At 30.6% G+C, this 13,956-nt stretch overlaps 2 protein-coding genes across 3 annotated transcripts; both read left to right on the top strand.

Moving 5' to 3' along the window:
• Positions 1–286: 286 nt before the first annotated feature.
• Positions 287–6,105, top strand: LOC106785344 (sodium- and chloride-dependent GABA transporter 1-like). 2 transcript variants are annotated; one of them, XM_014745729.1, is made up of 9 exons: positions 287–750; positions 2,219–2,562; positions 2,672–2,972; positions 3,096–3,279; positions 3,390–3,657; positions 3,783–4,157; positions 4,250–4,552; positions 4,669–4,836; positions 5,186–6,105. In XM_014745729.1, the coding sequence occupies exons 2-9, from the start codon at positions 2,407–2,409 to the stop codon at positions 5,273–5,275; spliced, it is 1,845 nt and encodes a 614-aa protein (XP_014601215.1). In that variant the 5' UTR covers positions 287–750; positions 2,219–2,406; the 3' UTR covers positions 5,276–6,105. The 2 variants fall into 2 exon arrangements, with proteins under 2 accessions (XP_014601215.1, XP_014601216.1); XM_014745730.1 differs by lacking the exon at positions 287–750 and adding an exon at positions 1,349–1,760.
• Positions 6,106–8,252: 2,147 nt separating this feature from the next.
• Positions 8,253–13,363, top strand: LOC106785352 (alkyldihydroxyacetonephosphate synthase). The gene is made up of 6 exons (XM_014745737.1): positions 8,253–8,586; positions 9,482–9,568; positions 10,874–11,154; positions 11,254–11,542; positions 11,943–12,252; positions 12,342–13,363. The coding sequence occupies exons 1-6, from the start codon at positions 8,507–8,509 to the stop codon at positions 13,113–13,115; spliced, it is 1,821 nt and encodes a 606-aa protein (XP_014601223.1). The 5' UTR covers positions 8,253–8,506; the 3' UTR covers positions 13,116–13,363.
• Positions 13,364–13,956: the final 593 nt, after the last annotated feature.

Here is a 13,956-nt window from a genome sequence, read left to right on the forward strand (position 1 = left end):
AAAAAAATTAATAAAACAAGGATGCATTCACTTAGAAAAAAGTGTGAAGGAATATTAACAAAACGTGAATTAATAAAAATATCTAAATACTTATTGAAAAAAATAAAAACAATCGATAGAAGTAAGATTTAAGGAAGTTGGATGTTAACGATAAGTCAAAGAAGATACCTTTATGGAGGTGGAAATAATTGCATGGAGGTGTAAGGGTGCGGGAGAAGGGATGAGAGAAAAGAAGGTGGGGAAGAGGGGAAAAAGGAAAAGGGGAATCTCTCCCGGTTTTCTATCTCGCTGGCCGATTCCAGTCGGTGAGCCGGCGTGTACGAAAGCTCCCCAGCATCATCCACGTAGTCATCATCCACATATAGAAGAAGAAGAGTCTTATCAGTTACTCTCTGACCGAACAACGTTAAACACCTTTCACAATCTCGGTAGTTCAACATAGAATTATATAAAATAACAACAACAGCAGTAACATAACAAAAACAACAACAAAAACAACATTATGTGACAAACCATGGACCAACGATCTATCGATCTTCCTTAACGATCCATACTTGGATCTCTCTTTGAAGAAAAACAAACAACTATTAAAAGTCAGTGTATCATTCACTCGTGTTCGATTGATTCTCTAAAAGTGAAGTGCTTGATTCTATGTGAAGATTTTCCTATCACTCCACAAATCGGATCATCAAAACGGATTCTACTGTTTACAATAACAACAGCAACAATAAAAAGGGCTTAAAATCTTAGGTACGTGTAAGTTAAGAACAAAAAAGAAATCATCAAATTCTTTCAACACGATATTGTTATTGAATCTCATACGAATTGTTTTATTCGTTGCATCTAAAGAAAAAAAAAAACAAAAAAAAAACAAAGAATAACCTAGGAAGTATGACAAAAAAAAAAGGGAGAAAGGTGAACACATTGATTACGCACAAGATTGTCGACATAAAGTTCATTTGTTGATATGAGATATACTTTTATAAGTTTGGTCATAAATCTAAGAGATTTTTTATGATGGACGACGAAAAAAGGGGTTGGGTTGGGTTGGATTGTTATAGGGTGTTGGGTTAAGGGGGAAATTGTGTAAGGTAAGTCCAGATGACAAAGTAACGCATACCGATGCAACAACATCGGACACGCGGAACAGCACATCCTCGGCTAATTAGAATATAGCTGTTTTTTATGAGCGTGGAAGAGGAAGAGGGAGCCAATGGATGAATACGGGGGGAAGGGGGAAAGCGGGGGGAGGGCCACCCATGATCGTGATATTTATTACACGGACCCCCTGCCGGACATTAGTATTTAACTCAGCTTTCTATACTAGCGAATGTTGTTTGATGAGGCCTTCACCCTTCTTCGTTCAGGTGGTTGGAACACATGCCATACCACCATCTACAAAAGATAAACCCTTTTCTTAATATTACATTATCTCGAAGTTAACGAAAAAATAAGTCGATAATAATTCGCCTGCCCATGCCCTCCTCCTCCCTCCTGATCGCCCACACCCCCATCGCGCAATACACGAAATTCGTTGATAGAAAAGAATTTCAATTAAAAAAAAAAAGAAATCAAAACAAAGAAAGACCAAACGATACGTTTTGTTTCAATCGTTCGTTAATAATTAATCATCGTTCAATGGATCTTACATACTTAATGAAGATTACCAATAGACTTTGTAAACTTCCGTTTAATCACGTAAATCTCCCTAATCGAGTGAGACAGTCCAATGTCTTATTAAACGGCCGATAACGATTGAGGTACAATGCCAAGCGGTAGCGTAATTATCTAATAAAAGATAAGAAGTATCTACTGTTGTACTATTTTAGCTTTAAAATCCTATGGTCAATCTTTTAACCGTGAACGTTGGCAAGAGTTTTTTTGTGCTTATTTCTTTTTCCTTTTTTTTTTCTTTTTTCTTTTTTCTTTTTATTCCTTCTTTTCGTATTCATTCACCATGCGACCCAGTTTCTTCTTACACGTAAGAACAATTAGAGTAACGTTTAACTATTCCGTTTTTCGTGGGGGGATCGATTTTTGAAAGATAATAGTTTCATCATAAGGATCGTCGTATTTGACCCGAGAAGAAAAAAATAGGTTCCTCTTTCCGTTATTATAATGACAGGATTCAGGAAAACGTTTATTTTTTTTTTCTTCCAAAAAAATATCGATCCAACTTCAATTATTATTCCAAATTGATTCATCATTGTTTATCTAGGTACGGTGGTTATGTACGAGTATCAGAATCCTGCGTAAGAACGCCGCTTTCCTCAAGAGTAAGGAGGGGGTGAAAAAGTGGGGGATTCGAGACGAAATAGGATCCTTTCAGAATTATCTCTCTCAAAAGAGGATTATTATTATTATTTAATTATTCGCGTCATTAATCGTCCATTTGTTGTACGAAAAATGACGGAAACATCGAAGGAAACTGAAGTGCCTGACTCGGAGAATCCTGAAAATGCGAGCACGTCGTTGAATTTAGCTTGTGCTCCTGGTAACAATGAAAAACCACTTCCGGAACGTGGAACTTGGAGTACCAAATTGGATTTCATTCTTAGCGTGGTAAATAAATGATTAATAATAATAATAATAATTGAGATTATATATTAATAAATGTTGTTTTATGAATTGTTTTAATAAATGTTACGTTAAAATATTTTTTTTTGTCAAGGTTGGACTGGCCATTGGACTCGGCAACGTATGGCGTTTTCCTTACCTCTGTTATAAAAATGGGGGAGGTGCCTTTTTGATCCCATATTTCTTAACATTGGTCCTAGCTGGTATACCAATGTTTTTCATGGAATTAGCCCTTGGTCAAATGTTAACGGTCGGTGGTTTGGGTGTCTTTAAAATTGCTCCACTCTTTAAAGGGATTGGTTATGCCGCTGCCGTTATGTCCTGTTGGATGAACGTTTATTACATTGTCATTCTTGCATGGGCGATATTTTATTTCTTTATGTCCATGCACAGTGGTAAGTTAAAGCAGGTTCAACTTTTGTTTCCATGTTTTTTTTTGTCTATTTATTATCATTGTCGACAAAGACAATGTACTTCATTTTTCGTTCGTCTTTTTTTGTTTTTTTCATCTTTTTCAGAATTACCTTGGGGTAGTTGTAACAATTATTGGAATACGAAATATTGTGTTAATCCTTACGACAGAAGCTCGTTAATTTGTTGGAATCAAGTGTATAGGAATCACAGTAGTATTAAAATGTGTACCGTCAATCAATTGAACGTCACCGTCAACGAACTCACAGATCCTGTCAAAGAATTTTGGGAGTGAGTAGATCTGACCAAAAAGAAAAACAAAAAAAAAGGAAAAAAATTACACAAAAAAACAATATATATATATAAATAATTTGTATTTATTTAATAATACATTTTTATAGACGTCGTGCATTGCAAATCAGTGAAGGAGTTGAGTACGTAGGTACCATACGTTGGGAATTAGCTGGTACTCTACTATTGGTATGGATTTTATGTTACTTTTGCATCTGGAAAGGTGTTAAATGGACTGGCAAGGTAGTTTACTTCACTTCGTTATTCCCTTACGTTCTACTTACGATTTTATTAATTCGCGGGATTACTTTGCCCGGTGCAATGGAGGGTATCAAATTTTACATCAGTCCGAATCTATCGAAATTAAGAGAATCCGAGGTAAGTAAGATTTGAATAATAAATTTGACTGATATATTATATAAATTTGTCTTGTTTTTTTTTTTTTTTTCTTTTTTTTTTTTAAATAATCCAATCGATATAACAACAAGAATAATTCAACGCAGGTATGGATAGACGCGGTCACGCAAATATTCTTTTCCTATGGACTCGGGCTTGGTACATTGGTTGCTCTTGGTAGCTACAACAAATTTACCAACAACGTTTACAAGGATGCCCTGATCGTTTGTTCTGTAAATTCATCTACCAGCATGTTTGCTGGGTTCGTTATTTTCTCGGTAGTCGGTTTCATGGCACACGAACAACAAAAACCTGTTGCCGAGGTTGCCGCTTCGGGACCAGGATTAGCTTTTCTAGCTTATCCTTCGGCAGTTCTTCAATTACCTGGTGCACCACTTTGGTCGTGTCTTTTCTTCTTCATGTTATTACTTATTGGTCTGGATTCGCAGTTTTGTACCATGGAAGGATTCATCACTGCAATGGTACACACAAATTTGTTCTTACGATATATTGTTTATCTTGAATTTTTCTCTTTTTTAAATAAACGTATAATATATTTGTTAAATTTAATTAGGTGGACGAATGGCCACAATTGTTACGTCGACGTAAAGAAGTGTTCATCGCAATAGTTTGCGCGTTGTCTTACCTCATCGGACTTTCGTGTATTTCCCAAGGTGGGATGTACGTTTTTCAAATTCTCGACTCTTACGCAGTATCCGGATTCTGTTTACTCTTCCTAATCTTCTTCGAATGCATCTCGATAAGTTGGGCATTCGGAGTTAATAGATTTTACGACGCTTTACGAGATATGATCGGTTATTATCCTTTAATGTGGTGGAAATTTTGTTGGACCTTTACAACTCCGATGATATGTGTCGTTAGTATTTAACTTTATATTATCATTTTTTTGTTTTTGGTTTTTGAAAGAAAATTACTTTGAATAATCTTACAATTAATTAAATTACATTACATTAATGTTTCTAATTAAATTAGGGAGTCTTTGTTTTCAATTTGGTGCAATGGACACCGGTTAAGTACTTGGATTATGAGTACCCCTGGTGGTCTCATGTATTGGGCTGGTTTACAGCATTATCGTCAATGCTTTGCATACCAGGATACATGTTATATGCATGGATGACAACACCTGGTGATAACAGTACTGTGAGTACAAAATTTAGATAGAGTATCATAAACTAAATGTGATTGAATTATTTAACAGAAACGAGTATAGGTAACCTTCCTATAACATTGTAGATAGATTCCTATAAAATACCGTGTTGTGTGAAACCGTGTTATATTAAACCCAGAGTTTATTATTTTAAGCTAATTTAATTTTCTAAATATGTTAAGCGAAAATTGTTTTATCCAATACTGTATATGTACAGTGTTGTACAAAGTTTTGTCACAATTTATGAATCGTGCTATTGAATACCGTGTTGTAGGAAGGTTACCTGTATGTATCATGTATATTGTAAACGTGTTTTGTTCTTTTTTTTGTTCTATTTTTCAGAAATATAAATTGTTAATCCGAATAGAAGACGACGTAGCATCTTTGCGAACGAAAATGGGCCAACCATCGGTCGAATTAACACCACTTTAAAAAAGTCTAGTCTCCGTATCGTATTTCTTTTTTTTTTTCTCCATCCAATTATTACCTGGGATCAACAGGATTAGATTATATTCTATCGACTTTAAGATACTATGAGAGGAGAAAGAACGCAGCACTGCCGTTCTCGTAGCTTCCCAAGAAGAAAATAACGCTTTGTTACGCGTTAACGACATTTTCAATCGGCTTTAATTAATAATTAGCCGATCTCATAAATAACACGTCGATCATCTCTCTTCTATCGCGACAGAAAAACGTAAATTATATCTAATGATATTTAAATAGCTTTATTTGCTATTATTATTATTATTATTATTATTATTATTATTATTTTTGACACGGTGAAAACGGAGAAGAATTTAACTATGCTACTATTTCTATTTATCGTTGGCGTTAAAACTCTTGTAAAAAGTCATGTAAAGTGGTAAAGAAAAAAAAAGAAAAAAAGAATAGGAGCGTGTGTTGTTATATCTTGTGTAAGTATATGCCAACAAATATATGCATACACGCATCTTTATATGCAATTTATTACACATGACACGTTGTTTTGTGTGTAAGTGTTGCATTTAGTATGTTCTTTAGATTCGGTAGCTTTAGAAAAATCACACATACAATCTACGCATAGAGTTATATTATATTTAACGTATTTAGATATGTAGGATTACGTAGATGTGTATGTTAAAAAAAAAATATAAAAAAAAGAATGAAAAATAATAATAATAATATATGCCAAAAATTAGATTGAGTAGGATGCTTATATGAGATTAACGTAAAGAATGACTAAAAAGAAAATGTAAAAAAAAAAAAAAAAGAAAAAAGAAATATCACACGTCAAGACAAACGAGAGTTAATCTAATAATTTATTCGTTATTGTTAATAACAAACTAGTTCTTCCATTTCGAGTTTTAACACCAATCGTCAACATGTTAATAAAATGAAAAAGAAACAAAAGGAAAAAGAAGAAAAATCACTTTTGAATTATTATTTTTGATTGTTGAATTATAATTAATATAAATAATGCATGTATATACACTTATGTTATCTTTTAATCTTTCCGTTTAGTCCTCTCACTTCCGTCTCGCAAACATCGTACGCGAAGATAAAAGACATCGTACACTTTCCAAGATAATGCTTGAAATTTAATAAACACAACGATGTATTAGTCTCAATATGTTCATGATTAAAGATATTATTTATATTACTATTATGAATAAATAATTAACATTTTTCAATGTTTATAATATACTACAGACTCACACACACACAGATATAATATAAGTCCATGAAAGTTAATAAAAAAAAATACCTAATGGCTTCGAAATATATTAATTAATGTGCCAATCAATACATTAATTATACCTATATATACTTACCGATCGAGATCTGATGGTAAGTAAGATAAAGGTAGAGCACTACTATTACCGATATCATGCTTAGAAATGTTACTAGATTTCAATATATTTTAAACTTTCTTATTTCCTAGTAACTTTTAATAGCAAGTAGTTTACACAAAGCAAATGTGTAATTAAATTCTATATACATTTAAAAACAAACAACAATTAAAAATCTAATGTAGATATTTTGTTTTAATTATTAATTAAAGAAGTTTACTCGTTAAGAACGATTGTCTCGGAACAGATACAGAGAAAAAGACAATGCCTAAATAGTAATAAGATATTCTATAGATACCAAAGTATTATGCACAATGTCTAGGAAAAGTCCGTAACAATTCTTCTATTTCCTATATTGCCAAAAAATGCTTACTATTATGACCAATGCCTACGCAGTATTCATAATTCCGGATTTCCCAAATAGCCTATAACGTACACATAATGAATCTATTAATAGGTATATAAATTATTACATTTCAAAGCTTTTGGATATTTTTTATTAACTTTTAAGAACTTATATTATTCTCTTGATAATCTGACAATCTGGTTAAATATTACTTATTATTCTTTTTTTATTCACATTGATTCTTTTTAAATAATGTTGATAAATAATTTTTTTTATACAATAAAAAAATGTACAACTGCAATCAATCATCCTTTTTATACTCGACAACTAGGTCACCGAGACTTACTTATCCGTCCTTGTGTCCATTTACTCTTCATTTCTATCAATAAATTTCATCTCGTATAAAAAAAAATTATTTTCCATAATAATATTCTGCTACTATATAATTATTATCATCGTAATTGTTATCACTAAATCGCTTCTAGAAATAGCAATAAAAAAAGCTATTATAAAGGGACAAAATCCTAATAAAATGAGGAAGAAGAAGAAGTAATTATTATCAATTAACGTTGATGAAAAAAAACGGACAGCGGAGATAAAAAATTTGTTTATTATTTCAGTTTCACAATATTCTTTTTTATTCATATGAAAATCTATGCTAATTTCGCATCGATAAAGTCATTAACTATAAGTATTGATATAATATTACAGATAGATGATATAGCATAATTATAGTGTTTTTTTTGTTTTAATCAGAAAAAATATTAATAAAATTAAGATAGTCATTATTATTAGAGAATTTAGAGATAAACTGCTGTTACAAATGACAAACGATTAATTGATTGATTAATCTTGGAGAATTATTACCTAATCTATGTACTTTCGATCGATACCGAAAAAAAAACAAGAAAATAATTATAATTTTTTCGTTCTTTATAACATATATATTTAATTGTAATTTTTAAAAGATAGATACAAAAATATTGGAAAATTGTAATGATCACGTTTATTAAAGCAAATTTATAATTACTCCAATTAGAAAAAAAAAAAATAAAAAAAAATATTCGCTAATTATTTGGTAGAGTTTCCTCAGTCGATAAGATAAAAATTAATACATTGAATTAACACTTGAAAGCGCTATCCTCGATTTTCGTAATATTCGTTTAGGTTCGGTTAAATTCGGTTTAATTCGGGTCAAATGGCGATTCGAGAGTAGGCGGGGAGCATTATGGATATTCGGTGTGTGCGTCGGGCGGGGGCTCTATTGATTTAAAACTGTTTGTACCGGTGCTCGTGTCAGTAATAAAGATTCTTACCGTTCATGAGGTAAGGCGTCCAAGAAACACCACGAAATAGTCCGAGGTTACTGATTAGATAAAAATTTATTGTATTTACGATAAACTAAGCGAGCGGTTACCTGTTTTCTTCGATCGTACGTTTCCTTGCATTTTCAAACAGGGAAAAAGAGATACATTGTTCATTGACAACATGTCGAATGCAGTTAAAACAATTAGTTCGACGACGAAAAAATCAAATAATAATTTCGAACCGACTGTACCAAAAAACAGGTAAAATATATGTGTTATACACTTGTATGCGTGTATGTATGTTGCGTATATGTATGTATATGCTAAATCGTGTGTTTTCTTTTTCCACGCACATAAAACATTTTCTTTTTCTTTCATTCTCTATTTTTATAAATTTATTATAAACACAGACGAAATTTCTGGTTACAATCATAGAAAACTATCGTCTAATTTAGACCACGCCTAAAATTTCGTTCGTACAAATATCAACCTTTTAACATTCTTTTTTGTGAACACATTTAATCATCTATAGTTATTTTTCATCAAAATTCAAAGTCATCATTTTTAAATCATAAACATTCTTTCTTAGCCACCTTCCTTTTATCATATACTATGTGTACATCTCATAACGAATCCAAGGTTAAATATTCCATAAGATGCATTTTTATATATTAGTTTAACATGTTCTATGCACATATACGTGCCTTCATACGCGTACTCAGTACACACACACGTAAAACAAAATTAATTCTTTATAAAATGACACGTCAAGTCATATCAAGAAGACTAAGCTTTTTTTGAAATTGTCGCGAAGGCTTTTTTTCAAGGGTTTGATAATCAATTAATGTTTGCACGTTTTGTTTTTTCCTTCATAACTTTTCCCTCGTCTCATTAAACATCGGTTACGTTCGATAACTTTCGGTTATTTTCGTTGACAATTATTTTACTAACCCGGCATGTGTCATGTGTAAATATAAACAAAATAAATGAATGAATATTCGCAAACAAACAAAAAACAAATAATATTGATGCTACTAAACCTCACATTCACTTTGTTTTATTTTTTTTTTTTTTTTTATATTATACTTAATATTTTTATTATTTGATCTTATATATATATACGATTGTTAATAATTATCATTTAATTGATTTTCAGACAAGAGATTTTAAAGTGGAATGGCTGGGGTTATAAGGATTCACGATTTCTTTTTAATAACAATGTTGTCGAATTCACTGGCTCCAGGTACTATTTATAATACTTCTCAAGCATAATTATTTATGTGAGGATAAGTAGATAATTCATTTGTTATGACGAAAGAAGAAGAAAACATATTGAAATGACATTTTGCGTGCATGCATATAATTTATGCTAAAAATAGTCTTATGGAGTAAATAAACTAAACATAAGTAAAAACAAAATTACATCATTTCGCTAAAAAGATATTCATATTATGTTCTTTTAATTGTTTATGATGACATCGTTAAAATGCAGTTAGATCATTTTACTTTAAATAATGTGTTTGCACGCATAAAAAAATTTCATACAAAAAAGAAAAGAGAAAGAAACATCAGTAATCAAAAATTGAATTACGTTTAAAAAAATATTTAAATAGTTGAAAGAACATTTCGTTTACAAGTGTCATTTTGTATAATAACATCGTTGTCTCTTAATGAACAATATTTAATAAGTAAACATGTCACTCACATAAAAATTTATTCTAAAAACATTTTTTTCTTCTTTCTATTTTTCTTTTGATCATATTTGAAGTGCCCCTCACTTACTATTTGTTCCGCAAGTTCATTAGCATAAATTAGAATCTTATGATTCTATGTAAATATTGAGAATTCTTGACGAGTTTTTTTAAGTATGAAATTTTCTAAATGTTGTCACCAACTACTAATAAATTCTTTAAGCCTGACATACACACACACACACATTCAATATTTTACAATATATAAAAAATTAATACTTCATGTATTGTTTTCTTTTTACAAAGTCTAAATGAGTCATATTATAATTATGGTAATAACCATACTAATAATAGTATAAACTCATGTTTTTTATTTGAATAATTTATATAAATACAGTACACGTAATATATGCGTATATCTATAAATAAGGAAGTAATAAAAAAAGTTTTAAATGTATAATTTATACAAATCATTGGTATGGATAACATATTTTGAAAAAAATAAAGAAAAAGATAAGATTAAAAATATATACTTATATTTTTCTCTATGGGAAGTTGTTTTAAGTTTTTCTTATATTTCAGCCAATAGTAGAGAAATAGTTAAACTAATCGAATCAGAATGTTGGAGAATAAAAAAGGCTTTTCTGAGTTAAATGCTTACATTTACAATAAACGAAGAGCTTCTAATTAAAATCTAGAAAAAAGAAATAATATTGTTAACTCTATACATTAGTTAGATAAACTTGAATATAAATTGAGATAGGTATAAGAGAAATCTAACTATATCGTTGAAGATAATAATTTTTTCTATAAAAATCTTATCTCTCTCTTATATTAATTTATTTTATTATGTTTAGATATCCTATCGGTAATAAAAAACTGCCATATTTCACTCAATGGGTCAAAGATGTGTTCAACATACAGTTTGAAGTTAAATTTACGTCGCAAGATATACCAAAAAATTACCCGAAGTCAATTATTTCACCCGAATTAATAGAATCCATTAAAAGGCTTAACATCGATTATTCGTTGAAAGAAATAGACCGATTGGTCAGAGCGCATGGTCATACCTTAAGAGAAATCTTTATTCTTAAATATGGAATGTTCAAAAGAATACCGGATATTGTATTATGGCCTAGTAAGAGATTATTATATACTCTTTTCTTTGGAGTGTGTATTTACTATTCTTACATAATAACTGTAATTACATTTCTCATACATAATTTTACTATTTTAGAATGTCACGAGGATGTTGTTAAAATTGTGAAAATTTGTGCTGAATATCAAGCTGTTTGCATTCCTTTTGGTGGTGGAACTAGCGTTAGCGGTGCTGCTTGGTGTCCGATTGATGAACGTCGAACGATTATTTCCTTAGATACCACGCAAATGAATCAAATATTATGGATTGATAAAGAAAATTTAATAGCTTGTGCACAAACAGGTATAATTGGACAAGATTTGGAACGTGAATTACGTCAACATGGTTTAACTTCCGGCCACGAACCGGATTCCTACGAATTTTCAAGGTAAAAAATAGATATAATTGTATATCATGTATTCTTTCAAAGGTCAAGGTAGTCTTCTGATCATTTTTTTACTTAATTGATTTGAAATATGATTCAAACTAAGGTACAGAACGAAAATCATAAATCATTGTAGTGAAAAAACATTAAAGAAAAGATTTCATTATTTAATCTTATTCAACCCATGATTTTTGATAGAAATAATAAATAAGTCAATTTATTTATCATTAATCATTCTCTCTTGTGTCAATATATAATAATATGAAATACATATATATGTGTGTTTGTAACGAATTATTCAGGTAGACAGAGAAACTAAAATATAAATTAATTGATTTGGTTATTCCATGTAAAATGTATTATGATATGCATGCATACATATTCATATTGATTGTTTTAACAGTTTAGGTGGATGGGTAGCAACCAGAGCGAGTGGTATGAAAAAGAATACTTATGGAAATATCGAAGATCTTGTAATACGTGTTCGGATGGTCACAGGTCGTACGGAAGACATTGAATTTACATTAGAACGAGGATCATTAGTCCCTCGTTCATCTTGTGGGCCAGACTTTGATCATATAATACTTGGTAGCGAAGGTACATTGGGCTGCATTACAGAAGTTATTTTTAAAGTACGACCTTTGCCAAGGGTAACCAAATACGGCAGTATAGTATTCCCAGACTTCAAAAGTGGACTTGCGGCTATGAGAATGGTAGGAGATTGTTTTTCTTACTTAATAATACATGTATTTTCTCTTCATTTAAATTTCAAATTAATATATCCTTGTGAAACTATTTACAGATAGCCAAGGAACGTTGCCAACCATCTAGTATCCGACTTATGGACAATGAACAATTTCAATTTGGTCAGATATTACGTCCTGAATCAAGTTGGGGTAGTTCAATATTAGATAGCTTGAAACATACATATTTAACTATGATAAAGTGTTTTAAGTGGGACAGCATTTGTGTGGCTACACTTTTATTCGAAGGAGACTCTTCAGAAGAGATTTCAGCTAAGGAGAAAAAAATTTATAACATTGCTAAGTTATATAATGGTATAGCTGCTGGAGAAAACAACGGCGAACGTGGCTACACTTTGACTTTCGTTATTGCATATATACGTGATCTAGGTTTGGAGTATGGCGTGGTGTCGGAATCATTTGAAACATCGGTTGCATGGAATCGTACTTATTCCTTATGTTGTAACGTCAAATCTCGAGTAGCTAAAGAATGTAATGCGCGAGGTATAAAATATTTCATGATATCTTGTCGTGTAACTCAAACCTATGATACGGGATGTTGCGTATATTTTTATATGGGAATAAACTATATTGGCTTAAAAGATCCAATAGGAACTTATGAACAGATTGAAGAAGCAGCAAGAGACGAAATATTAGCTAGCGGTGGTTCTTTATCTCATCATCACGGTGTCGGTAAATTAAGAGCTTCGTATTATTCGGAAGCTGTCGGACAAGCTGGCGTTTCTCTTTACCGTGCCGCTAAAGCTCATTTAGATCCCCATAATATATTTGCTACAAGAAATTTAGATCCTGATTATAAAAGTAAACTATAAAATCGTTATTATTATTATTATTATTATTATTATTATTATTATTATTATTATTTTTATTATTATGGAAATTTTATAAAAGAAAATGAAGAAAAGAACCAGAATTGTAAAAGCACACACGAAACAACAATGTATAATATTGATTATTGCAGTGCTCATTTTAATATACCCAAGACGTGATGAAATTATAAATATATATATAATAATGCCTACGCGATAATGAAAGAAAAAGATAAAAAGAAAAGAAACAAAATAAGAAAGAGAAAACAAAGCATTCAAGATAGAAATTTGTAAATTTTTTTTTCTCTCTCTTTCTCTCATTTTCTTTGATGATTAGAAAATAATAAAAAAGTTTGTATAAAGATTTAGTAATCATAATTGCTGTATAATTTTATGGACTTAGTGTACGATATATAAACTATAATATAATGACACGCCTCTAGTGGTGTTACGTGCTAGTACAAATATGAAATTGTAATATTGTATTGAGATTTTTATAAATTAATATAAATAAACTAAAAACTTCACTTATCCTATTACGTAATTATAATAATAATTATTATTGTAATAATTATAACCATCATCGTCATCAATATTATAATTTTATAAATTATGATCACTACGTCCGTATCGCGTTTTATAAAAAAGAAAAAAACATAATAGACACTTTACTATTATTATATATCTAACAATAAGTCGATCATTATTTTTTTGAGATCGATTGTCAATTAATAATATAATCAATCAATATTATTCAATCATTTGACATGGCGTATGCAACGATGATTTTTCTCTCTCTCTCTCTCTCTCTCTCTCTCTCTCTCTCTCTCTCTCTCTCTCTCTC

Source organism: Polistes canadensis, unplaced genomic scaffold (assembly GCF_001313835.1).
Source record: "Polistes canadensis isolate GaletaPanama2010 unplaced genomic scaffold, ASM131383v1 scaffold_48, whole genome shotgun sequence".
Lineage (NCBI taxonomy): Eukaryota > Metazoa > Arthropoda > Insecta > Hymenoptera > Vespidae > Polistes > Polistes canadensis.

Excerpts from the sequence above, each read along its gene's own strand:
- LOC106785352 (XM_014745737.1), top strand. The coding sequence starts at position 8,507 with ATGTCGAATGCAGTTAAAACAATTAGTTCGACGACGAAAAAATCAAAT. Across the intron at positions 11,543-11,942 it reads GATTCCTACGAATTTTCAAG|TTTAGGTGGATGGGTAGCAA; the intron begins GTAAAAAATAGA and ends TTGTTTTAACAG. Across the intron at positions 12,253-12,341 it reads GACTTGCGGCTATGAGAATG|ATAGCCAAGGAACGTTGCCA; the intron begins GTAGGAGATTGT and ends AACTATTTACAG.
- LOC106785344 (XM_014745729.1), top strand. The coding sequence starts at position 2,407 with ATGACGGAAACATCGAAGGAAACTGAAGTGCCTGACTCGGAGAATCCT. Across the intron at positions 3,658-3,782 it reads CGAAATTAAGAGAATCCGAG|GTATGGATAGACGCGGTCAC; the intron begins GTAAGTAAGATT and ends AATTCAACGCAG. Across the intron at positions 4,158-4,249 it reads AAGGATTCATCACTGCAATG|GTGGACGAATGGCCACAATT; the intron begins GTACACACAAAT and ends AAATTTAATTAG.